Source organism: Macaca fascicularis, chromosome 13 (genome assembly GCF_037993035.2).
Source record: "Macaca fascicularis isolate 582-1 chromosome 13, T2T-MFA8v1.1".
Classification (NCBI taxonomy): Eukaryota; Metazoa; Chordata; class Mammalia; order Primates; family Cercopithecidae; genus Macaca; species Macaca fascicularis.
In genome coordinates, this window is record NC_088387.1 from 72,987,738 (window position 1) to 73,006,688 (window position 18,951).

The window sequence follows — 18,951 nt, forward strand, 5'->3', positions numbered from 1 at the left end:
TCAGGCTGCTCTCAAACTCCTGACCTCAAGTGATCCACCTGTCTTGGCCTCCCACAGTACTGGAATTACAAGTATAAGCCACTGCACCCGGCCCTTATTTTCATTTTTTAAAATTTTACTTTAAATTCTGGGATACATGATATGCAGAACATGCAGATTGATTACATAGGTATACACGTGCCATCCTGTTCTCCAATTCATGTCATGGAAATCCAAGTGAGGCCTTTAACTACTGGTCACAGCTCTTCAGAGTTCTTTGTATCCAATAAACCAGTAACAATTCTACTCAGAATCAGTTTAGCACTTGACATATGAGTATCAGCTGTAACAGTGAACAAATTAATATGACTCTATAACAGGTTGAAACTTTATGCTGGAGCAGACCAAATTCAATATGCTCATTCGCTCCCTAAAGTCCGCAATATTGGAAAAAACCCTACACCCCACCCCTCCATCAAATGTACTTGTATATTTGAAGGAAAGGAATTTGATAATGGCTCTGAAACTCACTCCAAAGAGAATGCCTTGATAACCCCCAGTACCTCATGCAAGCACATGTCCCTATCCTTCATACAAACATGGAATCTCATGTATAGACGGGCCCTTAAAAGTCATCTTCTCTAACCCCTGGTCAGATACTCAATGAACCCCTATAGTCACCAGTCCTCTCTCCTGTTTTATTTTCTATGGGTGTTTTGTCAGTTCAAGGACCTCATCTGATAGCCAGAGAAGGCCTAGGGAGAGAGCTGTGACCCAGAGAGGCACAGATAAAGGTATCCATATACTATACGTTCAGCAGACCAAATATTTGAATGTGTTACTTGCATGCTATACTCTGTTTTAGTAAAATTCCCTGGAACAAAATCCTAAGTCATAGACAAGCTAGGCTGGGCTGTCACCTGCTGGACTTAGACATGTTGCCTGCAGAAAAGGGGGTGAAATAATGCCACAAACTTCACTTCCTTCAGTTTAGCAGATGACTTTCATAGGCCTTAAGATTTCTTTTCCTTAGTCTACCCTTTGATCCATTCATTCATCCAGTAATCGTTTATAGAGCACTAACTACACATCAACTTATAACTACATGCTAGAGATACAAAAACATGAATTAGACAAGCACCAAAAAAAGCAATAACAAAACATGGTGGTGATTGCTTTAACTGAGAAATGGAAAAGATCTTGTGAGAAGCTAGACAATAGGAAAACTTCAATGCTGGTAGAGTAAAAGCAGGCTTTTCAGAGGGAATGCAGATTTTTCTAAACCAACTACTTCATTCCCCTGGAGCTCTTCTATCACACTCTGCATATCCACCTATGAATATGTACATTGGGGCAAAAAGTCTGATAGCATATTATTACTATTTCCCTAAAGGACCTTGCAATACAAAGTATGACCAGTACCCCGACTATTAGAAATGCAGGACCTCAGGCCCCACTCAAGACCTTCCCAATGAGAATCTGCATTCTAAAAAGATCTCCAGGTGATTCTCATGTGTGTTAACATTTGGGAAGTGCCATCCTAGAAGACAAGTAAAGGAGAGACTCATCTCTGAAAATTCTCTTCTACAGAGCTTCCGTGCTTGAGGATGAAGGCTCCTTGCACTGTTCTGGAAAAGACGAATGATCTCATCTATCCCCTTATTTTACAACAAAGAATCCAAGGTCCAAAGGGGTGCTCAATATGGCATGGGAGGCAGGGCGGGTAGAAGAAAGTGTGTGAGCCCTTCTGTCAGTCACAGTTGGTCCCTCACGCAGGCGGGGCCATTTACTAATGTGGAGACCAAAATACCAACCTCGCAGGCATGTCAAAAGGATTACAGAGTATGTGGGTAAAGTGGCTGATAAACAGTAAACACCCCATAAATTATAATAGTAATAACTAGAGACAGAATTGGGTTAGATCGGAATAAGATGTCTAAATTTCTCAATGAAGGACTTTTCCATGACTGTACCCTGTTCACCTGCCCCAACCCTTGTCAGCCCAAAGGCATCCCCCTACCCAACTCTAACACCCGGTACTGTCTTTGAAGTTGAGACCGTCAAATATGGACTACTTTCTGAAATCACTAATTTAGAAGCGTTTCTTTACTTTGTTTGTTCTAATAATTTCTAGTTCTTTTTGAAAAACAAATCCAGATAAGGGAATTCTCAATATGTGAATTTCGGCAAGGACATAATATCTCTACGAGTGGTGACCAAATATACTGCTAACTGCTAGTGAACCTGGAAATAGCTTTTGGAGGAGATGGCCTTATTTGCATTTGAGCCCTTCCTATCAGCTAGCCTTTTCCTGAATTCCTTATTCTCTACCTGTGCCATTCTTTCACTCTACTGCATTCAAATAAAGGCCTCCTTCTTCCATCCCTTTCCCCCTTCTTCTCAATTCTGTACCTCCCAGATGTCCCTGTACTTATGGGACACAGAGTGAAATAATAAATGGCCAATAGCCAGCATGATGTTCATTCTCTCTCTCTCTCTATATATATATGTATACATATATGTATATATGCATGTATGTAGATATATACATATACATATATAAGTAGAATATAGATAATATATACATATATACACATATATACATAGAATATGGATAAGGGTGGGGTATGTGTTTTTCTAAATATGTATATACATATATATACACATACATATATATATACACGTATGTGTGTGTGTATATATAATACATATTTAGAAAAACACATACCCCACCCTTATCTATGTTCAACTGTGCAAATGGTGAGGACTTTAATTTACCAAATAAATCATGAAAGATGTTATTATGGAATAAGAGGAGCTCTTCTCACATAATGTCTCCTCATTCATGGGGGCTTCTGAGAAATGGCCCTGCCCCCACTGGGTTAACAAGCCACAGATGTCACCAGCCCCCAGTCACAGATACACCAGTCACAGATGCAACAGCAGACTGCTGCTGCTCACAGTCACACTTCCCCTCCCCCATGGGCCTTCTTTTTTTGCCTCCCCTCCAGGCCTTTCTCTAGATCAAGAGCCTTTCTAGAACCCTTCCGCTAAATCCTAGGCCAGCAGACAGCTCTTCTACCTCAGCCAATTTGAATGCATGCTGCCTGTGACATTTCCTAAGACACTCTCAGCTGCCGCATTAAAACTGCATAAGAGTCTTCCTCAGGAGGCCTAATAATAGCACATTTCATCTGTGAAATACTTTATAAATATTAACTGATTAAGCTGCCCTCTCTCTTCACAACCTCTGGGCTTCTGCCTAGTGGACTTCATTCTATTCTGCCCTCAAATTACTCTGGGAGAAAAAAACACTGAGACTTGAGGAATCTTTTCTGTGTATTCTAAGCCAAGATATCATTAATGGCCATGGCCATGCAACAACCTCCACCTAAGTAATGGCACGGAGTGGAAAGGGATTTAAATCTATGTTTATTTTATTATTTTTCTTAATTTTTAAGTTCCAGGGTACATGTGCAGGATGTGCAGGTTTGTTACACAGGCAAATGTGTGTCATGGTGGTTTGCTGCACTTATCAACCCATCACCTAGGTATTAAGGCCAGCATGCATTAGCTATTTTTCCTAATACTCTCCCTTCCTCAATCCTACCCCCTGACAGGCCCCAGTGTGTGTTGTTCCCCTCCCTGTGTCCATGTGTTCTCATTGTTCAGCTCCCACTTGTAAGTGAGAATATGCGGTGTTTGGCTTTCTGTTCCTACATTAGACATTCATGGGACCAACAAACATATGTTTCTTTTAAAAGAGACTGGATTGAGGTCCTCATCTCCCAAAGCCCAATTAGCAGAGAGAAAACAACTCCACGATCTAGGGCAGTGTCACTGAACTACAGCCAATGGGTCAAATCCAGCCTGACACCTGTTTTTATGGATAAAGTTTTATTGGAACACAGTCAGGCTAATTCATTCATGTGTTACCTTTGGTTACATTTGGGCTACAATGTCAGTTGAGCAGTTGTGATAGAGACCAAATAACCACAGCAAGGGCAAAAAAATATTTACTATCGAGCCCTGTATTAAAAAAAAAAAAAAAAAAAAAAAGTTTACTGACCCGTGGTCTAGGGAACTTAAATTTTGTTCTCATCCTGTATTATTTCCTAAATATCTTTAAGCAAATCTCTTCCTTCCTGGACCTCATTTTCTACATCTATAGACTGGATAATCTCCAAGGTGAACCATGGCCTTCAACTTATTCTCCCATTGTTCTTTAAGTTTCAGCCTCCAGTATGTTAGTTTTGTCTCATTACTACAGCTGACTTCTTTGACGGTAGGAAAGGAGTTTTGTGTGTCTCATGAATCCTCCCAGGCACAAGGCTCTATCCTGAGCCCTAAAAATATTCAAGGAGTGTAACTGAACTGGCTTCACTTATATATATACATATATTTTTTTTTCTCCACAGAGAGATCTCTCAGAATGATGTCTTGGAGGTGATAGAGGCAGATGTGTTCTCCAGCCTTCCCAAATTACACGAAATGTAAGCAAGAAGCCTGGGGATTTGCTCATGGCCATTCTTGAAAAAAAAAAAAAAACCCTTAAATTTCTTCTATATTCCTGAGAATATATTCCACGAATATATTCTATATTCCTCAGATCCCTAGATTGTCATTTTAAGATGTCCAAATCAGCCTAAAAGTCACTGTAACATGTCTCTGTCTGGTGATCCAGGCACCAGCTCAGAGGCTAGTCTCAACCTGTTGCCTGCCTGTCATCATTTTGCATCATAGACTCAAGAACTTTGCCCAGTAGCTATGTGCAAGCTCCTCCCTGTCGTCCTTCCATTTAAAGCTATTCTAGTCAAAGCCCAAAATAAGTCCCACATGATGTAATTGAAGTTGGTTAGTCCTGGTCTGACTACTAGCCTATACCATATATTTACCATGAAACCTTAGCCAAGACAGGTAACTATCTGAGACTTAGTTTTCTCATCTGTAAAACTGGAATAATAAAATTACATATATCATAGGATTACTGTGATGAATAAAGGAGATGATAAATGCCAATTAAATCCAGCATATGGACTGGCCTAGAGTGAGTATGTTATAATGATCCTTGGTTCCTCCGCTACTTCAGCCAAATTTACTTTCTCTTGTTGATGTTCCAGTTTTACATAATAGCACTGCTCACACAGATCCACTTCTGTTTCATACCAGTTTAAAATTACTATAAATTAATTCATAGAATCATAGAATGTCAAAGCCAGTAGAGACTTTAGAGACTGGTCAACAATTTTTCAAAATATATTCTGTATATCACTAAAAACTCAGGAAATTATTAGGTATTTTTTAAAAAGGTCAAATAAGATTAGGAAATATTAGGTAAATAAGATTAGGAAATATTAGGTAAATAAAATTACATAGATTTGCTTATTATAGGAAAATTTTTCAGAGTCTATAATATGCTAATACGCATTTAGAATCTCCAAGAAAGATACTGTATAAGTGTTTGTCAACTAACATCACTGGAAAGTTTTCTTAGAGACTGTCGATTACCATCTCACAAAATTCCCATGGAACACATTTAGCAAAGCCAATGAACTACCTCCTAATTTTACAGATGAAGAAGGAAAGGCACAGAGAATTTGTAAGACTTCTCTAAGGTCACCTGGCCAAATCCACATGCAAATAAGAACTTGAACATTAATATTTTGACTCTTTTTTATCTTTTTAACAAGGATGAATTTTGTTTTTAGCATTTGCCAAGTATCAGCAGGGGACAAATACACACACACACATGTGTGTGTGTGCACGGGCGTGTGTGTGAATTTCTTTAGGAATGACACTCAGTCTGTTCATTTGGCAATCCCCCCTCTCCCTTTTACTTCCTTCTACCCACTCTGCCTCCCATCTTCATTTTTCCTCATTGCCTCTGCACTCAATGTTCACCCTCCCCCTCTCCGTTACCTTCATGCTTCTTCCTTTCTTCTCTTTCTGCTTGGCCTAGTTGGGAAGAACCCACAGAGATTATCAGAGAAATGAACCAAAGGGCAGCCAGCCCTCTGGGCAAGGTCAAACAGGCATCCCTTGATACATTTCAATGGACAGTGAAGGTAATGGTTTGGGTCTTTCATCTCTTCCTTGCATGAAGAGGTGCTCACCTCCATGTAGCACTGACTGTACTTAAAATGATTAATTGCCTGGTACTTAGATCTGGGTAGCTACAGGTTACAGCAACATAAAAGCTAATGAAACAGGGAGGAAGTAATTAACAGAGAGCATCTCTGCAAATACACATTGATCTAGCAAGACAAGGAAAGGGCAGGCTTTCTGTGTTGGAATCCAAATGTGAACATGCTCACTTTCAGACTGTTGATCAAGACACAGCACAGGCCAACACAGAGCAGAAGTCACTGCTTTCCATGAGCTCTGAGTGAGCAGCCTCAGTCTACTACATAAAGGGAATCAGTGGCCATTCCCAGCTACTGTATGCTTGGATTTCATGGTTAAAAGCAAAAAGATATCGATTGTTTTTCTCCCAACTTTCTTTTTCTTTGCCATTTCACTCTCTTTTCCTCCAATATCTTTTGGCCCCTCACTCTTTTTCCTTTTCTTTTCACCTCTTTTCCATTTTTCATTGCTCTTTTTCATTACTTTCATTCCTTTTTCTCTTGCCTCCTGACCAGACAAAAGCTCATTTCCCCAGTCTCATTCCTAACCTCTCAGCCTCTTCCAACCCTGGGAGATTCTTACTGGTTAAAGATGCAGCTCTGCTCAGGGTGACGAGAACTCACCCAGCCAATGCTGTGTTTGCCTCCAGTGGACAGGGCCCAGGTAATGAGAATGAAACAGTGGGGAGACAGGGTTAATATTTAGTTTGCACAGCTTAGTGTAATAAAAGGCACTGCATGCTCCCTCAGTATTTATTGAAATGGATGGATGGATGGATGGATGGATGGATGGATGGATGGATGAATAGATGGGCGGATGAGTGGATACAATTAATGATTTATTATTTTACTCTGTAAAATGTGAAAAATACTACAGCATTCCTTACCATCAAGATCACTAGTATGTTTTTTTCATCTTTTACAGTAGAATTGAAAAGGCCAACAACCTGCTCAACATCAACCCTGAGGCCTTCCAGAACCTTCCCAACCTCCGATATCTGTAAGAACTCATGTACTTTGGTACCCCCACTATGATTAAACTGTGCAACCCTATTTTACCAAAAGGCCCACTTGATACTCTGGGGAGCAATTACTTTTGATCAAGGATGGTGGTGAGGGGCAGAAGTGGAGGTGGAGAGATACTTGGTGATGGATTTTAGTTTAGTTGAATGAGCAAATTCTGCTAATATAATTGTATTTTGTTTTCATTTGCAAAAACAGACATAAGAAATTCCATTTGCATTAATGGGACTGTCACTTGAACCTCTTACAGAACTCAGTCATAATTTAGTGTTAATGAGATGCAATCAAAATTTCTGCTAGCATTTAGCTTGTGACCTTGACTTCAAAGCCATTGTCTCTCTTGTTCTGCATATATGCATTTTTCCCTTGATAAATTACAGCATTTTATTTTGTTTATTTTGTGTTTTGGTTAATAACTTAACGTGATATATTATCAGCAGAGACTCCTAGTGTTTCAGCTCTATCTTTTGGGCCTGCCCCTATCAGCAAAAGCACTGCTTCCTCCACTCAAATGGCTTTCAGATTAGCTGAGTGCTTGACAGAGTCATGAGTGTTATAATAGGACCCCAAAAAATAACAGATAAGAATTTGGTCTCTGGAGTTAAACTTTCTGGGTTTATTTACTAGCTACTGATCACAGGTCGGGACTTAACCTCGCATATTTCCTCATCAAGAGAATGGAAATAACAATGCTTGCATATCTGTTATCTATTAGCATCATAATCATACAAAACCAACCACTTCCCAAAGATAGAGGCTTAAAGCAACAACTATTTATCATTTTTTATCTGTCTGTGAGTTGATCAGTGGAATGGTTCTGCTGATCTGGACTATGTCTGCCCGACCTCAGCTAAGCTCATTCATACATCTATTGTTAATTGGCAGGTCAACTGGAGGTTGGCCACTCCGGATGGTCTCAACTAGGATGACTCAGCCTTCCTCCAAGAGACACTCATTTCTAGCAGGGTAGCATAGTAGGCTTGTTTTCATGGTAATCCCACAGTTCTAAGAGAGACAGCTGAAGATTGCAAGCATCTTAAGGCCAAGATCCTGAATTAGCACACCATCTCTTCTGATGCATTCTATTGGCCAAAACAATTCACTGAATCATCCGGATTCAAAAGGTGAAGATGCTACTTCTTGATGGGAAAAGCTGCAAAGTCACAGCACAAGGGATAGAGAAGGATACAGAATTGAAGCCACTTTTGCAATCAGTTTAAAATATTTAAACATTTTTGCCCTAGGCCTCTGATAGTAGATGCTCACTAAATATTAGCTATTAATGATATTGTGATTCTGTGCCTAAATTTTCATTCATAAGAACTGGACTTAACAGGTATAATAAGAAACACTGGGCCATGATGTGCCTTAGCTCTCTGAGTGACAACTGAGGGAATAAAAGACTTAATAGAGGACAGTCCGTATGACCTGGAACTTCTGCTCTCTGATAGGTACCCAAGAAAGGGTCTGAAAAAGAAATAAGGTCATCTGCCTCTGAGTTACTGTCAGAGGTAGGCTGGCTTCATGGGCACACAAGTGCATTGTATAGGGCTTTGTGCTCAGGAGGGCCCCCACACTCAGAGGACTGCTGGGTTTCATTCTCTGCTGTCACCATCTTGAAATACTTAAACAAGAGGCTCTGCATTTTCATTTATACTGTATCCCACAAATTATGTAGCCAGTCCTGCTTAGAGGTTAGGGTTATGAGCTCTTCTACTTTCAGGTTTGGGAGTCTTGATCTCCAAGTTGATCATGTTCCTTAGGGACAGAATCTGTGCTATGCTCTCTGCAGAGGCTAACATGACTAGGCACATAGCAGTGGAGGAAATACGTGGTAACAGAAAAGGCACGAACCTCAGAATCAGAAAATCTAGGGATTCATCCTGACTCCATCATTCAATAGTTGAGAAATCTTGGGCCAATCACTGGACTTCTGAGAGACACACATGGCTTATATGAGCCTCAAACAAGATTTAGATATGAAAATATTTTGGCAACTACGAAGTGCTCAAAAACATTAATAAATGTATTTGTAGAATAATTATTTCTGGTTGAATACTCAACGTCTACCAGCCCATCCTCAGGAAAATTCTAGTAAGTGTTGAATAATTATGCTGACGATTAAGACTTTCAGCTTTTACCTACAAGTGCTTGGCATGGGTTCAAAAAGAGGAAGTTGGAGCATGCCTTTGCATTTAAATGAACAGAATGGAAAAGAAACTATATATGAAAAGCTATGATTTCAGGAGGACTGGAATCCAAATAGAACATTGATATTTATTAGCTAGCTGGTTAATTACTTTCTCTAAACCTCAGTTTCCTTATCTATAAATCGAGTGGGTGTAAAAACCAAATAAGATTGTGCCTTTAATAAAAAATCACTTTGCAAATTTTTTTTGTACAAAAACTATAAAGAACTATAGAAATATAAAATTATTAGTGCCTGTTACCCTTCATTCTTTCTTCCTTTCTCCCAACTCCATCTCTCCCTTCCAGATCCTTCTCTTCCTTTGTTTTAGAAAATGCCAAAGTGGAATATGGGAATCATAGAGCCTTCAGTGACAGAACAAATACTCTCTAGGACATGGAGAGGCATCCCCAGAGGCACTTTCATTCATAAACTATCACATATGGCTAATGCAAAGCACCCCTGCCAAGGACAAACCCAAGAAGAAAACCAGCCCTTCACATAGATATCCCTAGCCTATGATAATAACAGCATATCTGAGAATGGTGGATTGGAAACAGGTAAATGAGAAATGAGGAATCATTGCAAAATTTGAAGCCAAAGGATTCAGAATTTGACCTCATTATTGGCCAACATCTTGCAGCCAGCACCACTTGTTCTTATTAATGAGAACTCCCTTGGCCCTTCCCTTAGGACATGAGGGCAGGGGAGATACTTGAACTTGTAAGGATGTGGGCATGGAAAGCACAGCTCCAGACAGAGGAAGGGAGAGAGGGAGATCCTTGGCAGAACAGAGGAAACACAGCTATGCCTTTGCCTCTGAAAAAGGCTGAAATCTGTGCCATCTGCCACTAAGTCCATCCTCTTTGTGTTCTTTTGTCTCACTTTGGGGTGTTGAGTAGTCCTCAGTCCTGTATCAAGTTCACACAAAGTTGGAGGTGACCAATTTTAAACCTCTTCCTTAACTGAAGAAAGAAAAGCACAAGTAAGGATTTGGAAGGGATTATGTCACTGTCAAGGGATTCTCCTTGATTGCTCTGAAAAATAACATATCATTGTCTTAGCCAGTTTGGGCTGCTCTAACAGACAACTGTAGCTTGTGTAGCTTAAACAATAAATCATGGTGCTGGAGGCTGGAAGCCCAAGATCAGGATGCCAGCTGGCCAGTTCTTGATAAGTGCCCTCTTCCTGGTTTGCAGATAGCCATCTTTCCATTGTATCTTCACATGGCCTTACCTTGGTGCATATACACACAGAGAGAGATCCCATGTCTCCTCCTGTTTTTGTAAGGGCATTCATCCTATCATGAGGGTCTTACCCTTATGATCTTATCTAACTCTAATTACCTTTCAAAGGCTCCACCTCTAAATATCATCACATTGAGGGTTAGATTCCAACATATAAATTTGGGGAGGACACAAACGTTCAGTTCATAGCAGTTATGTAATTCTACACTGTACGAAATGTTTGCACATCCACTGTTATGTAAATATCCCATTAGGGAGTTGAGACTAAGAGTTGTCTATCTTAAGGCTTTGACTTATTGTCCAGGGTGGACCTTTCCCAGCTGTGTACTCCTCCTCAGTGTATGGCAACTCTGCCCTCCAAAGGCACTTCTATGCAATAAATAAATAAATAAATTATATATATATAAAATTTATTATATATATAATATATACATATATAATATACAATATACATATATAATATATAATATATACATATATAATATACAATATTATATATATTGTATATTATATATGTAATATATATTCAGGGCTAAGACTCTAGAACTTTGAAATATTTTCCAAACTGCTTAGAGGGATCACCTAAACTCATAGGTGGTCCTCTAAATCTGAAAGATTTTGTCAGGGAAACAAAACCTAGTTAAGCTTCCATCTTACACTAGTTAGCTTGGGCTGCCATAACAAAATGCCATATGCTGAATAAATTAAACAACACAAATTAATTTCTGACAGTTCTAGAGACTGGGAAGTCCAAGAGGTACTAGCCAATTTGGTTCCTGGCTGGCAGACAACTGCCTTCTCCGTGTGTCCTCAAATAGTACAAAGAGTGACAGTGAGAAAATAGGTTGGGTAGGGGAGATAGAGAGAGAGAGACATGGGTGGAGAGAAAGGCCAAAGAGAGACTTGAGTGAGCAAGAGTGAGTTTCTGGTGTCTTTTCTTATATAATGACAATAATCCTAACAGGTTAGAGCCCTACTCTTATGACCTCATTTAACCTTAATTACCTACCAGAAGTTCTACTTCCAAATACAGTTACAGTGGGGATTAGAGTTTTAACAATTGAGTTTTGAGAGGACACAGTTCAGTCCATAGCATATCTTCCATGCTTATTTTCATCTGAGCAGCAGTCCTCACACCTTCATGATCCACAGCAGCCAGGTAGAGGTAGATGGCAACGATTTCAGATATTCTTTGGGATGATGAACTACTTGCTTCAAGACAAAGAAAAAAATGCAAAATGGATGAAGGAATTCAGTGGGGACCAGTAGGATTGAGTTGTTGGTTTTGTTTCATTTTTTTTTTTCTTAAGCCAGGATAAATGTTAATCATCACAGCCACTGAAGCAGGAGATTACAAGGGGTAGGGGTGAGTTGCTATTTGACTTGAACGTCCTAATTGCTGCACACGTGTACTTAAAAAGGTTGTTCTGAAGTTCTCCCTGTTGATGCCATTTCATGCTGCTCATTTGATGGCACAGAATTCAAGACAACTAGAAATCAGTGCTCTTCATCAATGCCTTCATGCTTCACTGAGGAACCTTAAGTGGTTAGGAAAAAAAAACTCATGAATAAAGAAATGTTCTTTAACTTGAAGAATATGCATCAAAGGATTCATCTGGCTGGATTTTTTTGAGTCAATATTGTATTTACAGGCAATATTTCTTTCTTTACTGCTCTGCCTTCCTGGAGCTGACCTTTTGTGTATGAAAGATTATCTATTGATCTGTAAATAACGTTTACACAATATTTTCTTGCCTTTGCATCCTGTCAAAGTAATTCTCAGGCAGCTGGATGTTTCTCTTTGCTGCTCAATAAACCATAATTCCATTTTAGCAAACCTTCCACATAGTGCCGTAGGCCCCACCCCCATACCCCACTGACAACCATCTTCCACTCAGATGTGGGCCTGTTAGACCTCATTTGATTACTGTTAATGGCTGCCACGACATCTCCTTTCTTCAGGTGGGAACAATTCCAGGAGATTCTTCACTGGGACTCCCCTTAGCAATCCGGGCTGTTTCTTTCCCAACCCTCTGCTAAGTCCCTCTCTCTCTTTTCTGTGTTCGTCCCTTAAATTTAATTTGGTAGGAGTATTAAAAGTAGCTTTTCTGGTTATAAAAGCTGAACTGCTTTTGGAGGTAGCACAGCAAAGAGACAGAGGGCAGGGAGTCAAGAGGCAGCTCAGAGTAGCAAGGAAGCACGTCAGTGCCACCTGTCTGGGCACAGGTCTCAGCTCCTTCCCTTATTAGCTGCATAAGCTTGCATAATTGGCTTAACTTTTCTTTCTGAAAAGTAGAAATCTTAACATTGCCTGCATCACTGAGTTGTGTTCATTGAGTTAAAACAAATGTTTAGACAAATGATTGACATTCAGAAAATTCACAACAAATGTTATCCATTCTTATTAAATTCCTGATCCTAACATTTACTAGTTAAGGGTGCCCATGCAAGAGACTTCATCTCTTTGTACCTCAGCTCTCTCCTCTGCTTAAAAAAAAAAAAAGGAAAAAATAAAATTATGATAATTACTACCTTTTAAGACTGGTGTAGGATTAAAAGAGATACTGATTGTAAAGCTTCTGGTATATCATCCAGTCACAATAAATGTTTCTGATTTGATGATGATCATGATGATGGTGGTGATGGTAGTGATCATGTCTCTTTTCCTTTCCATTATTCCTAAGGTTTTGAAGGCCTCTTTAACTGCTTCTTTAGGACAAAATCTACTACTCAGCATTCTGTCACAGAAACACATCATTCATGTTTCTCAAAAGACAAAAGGAGCCTTCTTACAGAACGCCTGACATATCCAAAAAGGTCCTTCCAACAAGCAAAACCACATTATCCTGCAGAATTCTCAAAGTTCTTAACCCTTTTTGTTTATTTTATTTTCCACACTAGTGGTCCACAAACTCCCTTGCCATCCCCATTCAAAATAATTCCAGTTTTTTACACAAACAGCTGGTTGAATAATGCCTCCCATTTTTATGTTTGTTTATAATTTAACACTTACCATCCTTTGCTGCTTTTGAACCTGAACAATCCACAGGGTAGGTGGAACACACAGCCATTTTATAGGAGATGTAAGCTGACTTGTCTATAGTCCTTGGTTATAGGGTTCTTCCGACAGGAGGATGCAATGTCCCTACAAAATGAACCCTTTTTCTACTTTTGGTGCTTAGCTATGTTTTCTTCTCTATGATGTTGGAAAAAGAGCCATACTTGGACTCATTTTTAGAAGTTATGGTAGCCATGTGCATGGTGGAAAGGCCTGGTGGCTCCCCATTTCTCCTCCATCCTTTTTGAAGTGAATTGACCAATCAGTAAGTACTCATTCACTCAGCCAATCATTCAACAATCAAATACTGAGGTCATACTACACCCCAGGCTTTGTTGTAGCTGTTAGTCTCTCCAACTAAAATGTAAGCTCTATAAGGGCAGAGGCTTCATTTGTCCTGTCAAACAATATTGGATAATGTCAGGTGGTGATGGTGCTATGAAGAAAAATAAAGCAGGAAAAGTAGAGAGTCATGCTTTAGAAAGGGTGGTTGAGAAAGGATGAAAGGGATGGCTTGTATGAGATATAGGAGATATCAATGGACAGCTCTCACTTCAAGGAGCTCAGTCCTTTGGGGAGAAAAGACTATCAAACGTTAACCTCTGGAAATAGCAATATGTCTGTAGAGCTGTCACTGATCCTGAGTGACAAGACTGACCCAGTGCCTTAGGCCAGACTAGTTAGGGAAAGCTTGTTGTGGGCTTCTTGGAGGTAACACAGCTGGAACTTCAGTGACAAATATGATTTGGAAAGACATAAAAGAAGAATAAATTTCCTGTGAAAGACAGAAGTGAGTACTGTAAATGTATAGAATGAAAGAACCATGGAGATTATAAAGGATGAAAAGAAACTGAGTCCCAACTAAAAAGAAGGTGTGTACTGGGAATGAGTATGACTAGATTTGGATGGATTGGGTTGGGTAAGATTGGGAGAAAAATTAAGGCAGAGAAGTTTAGGCCTAAGGCAGTAGGAAAAAATAAGTTATAACACATTCTTGAGCAGCAGAGTGACGTAATGAGAATGATTTGGACTGTAAGTTGACCAATAGCAGGGTACAGACTATACTATAGGGAGACCTGTTAAGGGGCATGTATTGGTCAGGGTTTTCTAGAGGGACAGAACTAATACGTTAGATGTATACATAAAGGGGAGTTTATTAGGTAGTATTAACTCACACAATCACAAGGTCCTTCAATAGGCCATCTGCAAGCTGAGGAGAAAGGAAGCCAGTCTGAGTCCCAAAGCTGAAGAACTTGTAGTCTAATGTTTGAGGGCAGGAAGTATCCAGCATGGGAGAAAGATATAGCCTGGGAGGCTAAGCCAGTCTAACCTTTTCACGTTTTTCTGCCTGCTTTATATGCTGGCCATGCTAGCAGCTGATCAGACGATACCCACCCAGATTAAGGGTGGGTCTGCCTTTCCCAGCCCGCTGACTCAAATGTTAATCTCCTTTGGCAACACTTTTACAAACACACCCAAGATCAATACTTTGCATCCTTCAATCCATTCAAGTTGACACTCAATATTAACCGTCACAGGGCTGTTGACATAATCTAGGGATACAGTAATGGTGGCACCTAGAGGGATAGAAAGGCATGGTTCGATGGGGACACACTTCTAAAACAGAATCACTGGAATATGTTTTACGTCTGGGTCAGACATGTATCTAAGTGGTTGCAGCGATTTTTTTTTCCCACTCACCTTCAGTAACCCCTAAAAGCCTCTCTTCCCCCAGTACCTCCTCCTAAGCACTTCCTACACAGAGTCATCCTGCAGATATCACTCCTCGAGAATCCAGTCATCTTATACAGGACTGTGATTACAGTGAAGAAATTATTAGCCATCTCCCCGGCTGGCAGTGTTGCAAGTATCTAAGGATGTTGCCATGACTACAAGGATGTTTGGGCACAATCGAGATTTACAATTGCTTCTTTTATCAGTAATCTGTCTGGCAGAGCCAACTTTGCCTACTGTTGTCAACTCTAGGAAAATGTGGCCAGTTTTTCCTTCCAGAACACTGATGTTCAAGATGAGATTTCAGCCCAAGCATGTCATCTCCAGGAGGCAAGGACTATCTCTTGACTGTAAAGGTGGTGACAATTTTCATGCTGCTTACCCTTCCTCCCTGTTCTCCTCTAACCTGTTCAGTATGTGTTCTCCTGAAAGAAGCCCAAGTTCTTTCCACCAGCAAAGAGATCACTTGATCCATCAATTTATATCAACATATTCAGATTCTGATATTCTCCTTTCAAGAAGAATTTGCATTTTTGAAAGAGGAACCTGAAAAAGGTATGCTAAATCCAAGAGTTGGTAGTGATGGACTCCATGGCAGGGGGACTTCCAAGAGGGAAGAAAATTTCTACAGGACCCACTCAAATAGCACATAGGTGACCACCTACTCTACCCATTTGCAGATTCGATGCACTTTTATTTTCATAGGATATGCCTTCTTACAAGGTAGTTGTATCCTTACCTCATTAATTTTGAAATAAGACCTGTCTCTCTTTCATCACCAGAAATCAGATATAAGGACAAGTCTAGAGAGGATTAGGTGAGAAGCAAGTCTCAGATTAGCCTAGTAAAGCTCAGCTCTAAATTTTTTCTTATTGCTATATCATCCTCATCAGACACCCCCCATCAACCAGTGATATACTAATCTCTTCAGGTCTCCGTTTCTTTATCTGCAAACTGAAAATAACAAAATATGCTTCAAGAGCCTAGTCAAATGAGGAAAATGGAAAATCCTCTAAGATCTACTCTAGCCCTCAAGTGCTTAGTTTCTGAACTGTGATCTTCATGAATCTGGGGCTCCCAGTATCACTGCCTGTCCTGAGATCATCATATTCGAGCCCCACATGAGGGACCCTGTATGGAAAGAGGAAGTAATTCTGTAAGATAAGAACATTTAGCATCTTGTGGACCACTTCACTTCCCAGCTCCTCTTCCCCAGGATTCAAATGTTGAGATCATGCAGAAGCAGTGAGAAGCTTAAATCAGCTGTAAATTACTCATAAATTAAGTACAGCTAAAGTGCACCTCCTAGAGCTAAAGGACAGTCATAGATGTATCCCTGCCACCCCAGTCTCTGACAAATGAGAACCACCACCTCAGCAGAGCCTGAGAGGCACTGGATGTGGAAATGATGTTTAAGAGGCAGAAAGCACCCAGCAGTCATTAGAGCTGGCCTGGGAAGGAGAAATCCTTGGCAGGGCCTGCCTGGGGCACAAGCAGAATGACAGCTTGGACAGTGGAAACTGAAGAGACATTAGGCAAATACCCCACACCCCCATGGAAAATAAACTGCTGCCTCTTATTCCACTACTAAAGCCTCAAATTGGGAGGTTTAAAAGGTATATTTGTCCTTACAGACCCTTTTAGATTTGCAATTATCCATGGGACAGGCCACACATTAAAAGCTACCCATCTCCATGGGGATGGGCCAGAGGAGGCAGGGCAGGGCAGCAAGGGTAGTCAGGACATAGAGAGAAACGAGAGTGTCACTCAGGTTAACTCAACCAGATTCTGCACTACTCCAGGGGGTGGGGGTGGAGGACCACGTTTTCTCCATCACTATATCCCCAGCGCAGGGAGGGAGGATTACTCATTTTTTTCTTTTATAGAAACCTGGCTGTGATCCAGATTCTTGCACCTGGTTCTCGCCCCACTCTGAAATACTTGCTGAGAGAGACCCACTTTTTCCTTGCTTCCATCTATTTGTTCATCTCTTCTACTTTATCTTTCATAACATGTGTTCTTAGGCTATAAGATCCTGGTACAGGAACGTTTTAGCTGAATTGTTCCAGCTGCCCCCAAACTGTTGATTTATCCTTCTGGGAAGGACGTTGTCTTCCCCAAGGGCAAATATGCAGGAGGAATGCATCCAGGACTCACAAGTCAGCCAGATCAGGACCAGGAAACCATGAAGTAGCTGGAGATTTCCCCACTAGATTCCACTGACCTCCAATCCAGAGCAAGGGCCGTGTCCAATTTAATCTCTAGGCCCCCACAGAATACAGGGTCTGCACACAGTGACCCTTCATGAGAATGTGGGACGGAGTGGTTGAAACCTTTTTGTTTGGGTAGAGAGAGGGGAGCAGCTGCTGTTTTTAGAGAAATATCTTGGGGCGTCACAGAGTGTGAACACTGAAGTGACAAATGCTCCACAGAAGAGTATTTTCATCTTCAACAGACATCACAAAAATGTTCTGCTGTGGTTTAATCACGAGCTCACCCACAGCAAACAATCCACAAATAACATCTAGTTCAAGAGGCAGTGAGCTTTTCCCTCACCCATTTGGAATTCAAAGATAGCAGTGCTAAGAAGAGAGAGCCTGGCATGCTCGAAGGACTTGCAAGGGAAGCAACTAGGCAACCTCCCTCACAATGATCATCCATCGTGGTCTCTCTGGACAATGACCAAACCACGGGAGCCACATAGACACAGATTCATTCAGCCAGACATCAGGGATAAGCTCTTTTCTTTACAGGAAAGCCAAAGACCCAGGTTCCAGCCCTGGCCCTGCCTGTGAGAACTTGTAAGCAAGTAACAGGGCCTCCTGGGGTGATATGGTCTGGCTCTGTGTCCCCACCCAAATATCATCTTGATTTGTAATCCGAACTATAATCCCCAATGTTGGGGAGGGACCTCATGGGAAGCAGTTGAATCATGGGGGCTGCTACCCTCCATGCTGTTCTTGTGATAGTGAGCGAGTTCTCACAAGATCTGATGGTATTGTAATGGGCTTTTCCCCTTTGCTTGGCACTTCTTCTTGCTGCCACCATGTGAAGACGGCGTGTTTGCTCCCCCTTTCTCCATGACTGTAAGTTTCCTGAGGCCTCCTCAGCCCTGAGGAACTGTGAGTCAATTAAACCTCTCTCTTTATAAGTTACCCAATCTCAGGTATTTCTTCATAGCAGCATGAGAATGGACTAATACACTGGGCCTCAAGGAAAATGGACAAAAAAAAAAACTACCTCATTTCTTAATAAAAGGTTATTGTAAAGAGAAAAGAGGAAGGAAGGGGCAAAATGAAACTGGGTGTGGGAACATGTTGAAACTTAAAAGCAATGAACAAATGCAAGCACTGCTAGTTGTATTAAGGCATTGCTGGATGATATGGGCATAAGTAACAAATCATAATGCAGAAAGCACTTTTACTTTGTATTAATTAACTAGTCTTACAAAAGACCTGTGAAATTTTTACTGGTGGCTCCATTTTACAGATAAGAAGCTTGAGGTTCAGAAATGCTGACTGAATTCCCCGAACTTACAAAATGGGATTAAGAAATTATACTGGGGTTAATGGGTGCAGCACACCAACATGGCACATGTAT

The 18,951-nt window shown here is 40.7% G+C and overlaps 1 protein-coding gene across 1 annotated transcript in view; it reads left to right on the forward strand.

The window, feature by feature from the left end:
- Positions 1-18,951, forward strand: part of FSHR (follicle stimulating hormone receptor) — a 189,535-nt gene that overhangs the window by 131,445 nt on the left and 39,139 nt on the right. Inside the window, exons 3-4 of the mRNA XM_045369349.3 lie at positions 4,398-4,472; positions 7,027-7,101. Coding sequence (XP_045225284.2) covers positions 4,398-4,472; positions 7,027-7,101 — 150 coding nt within the window. The remainder of the gene's footprint in view (positions 1-4,397; positions 4,473-7,026; positions 7,102-18,951) is intronic.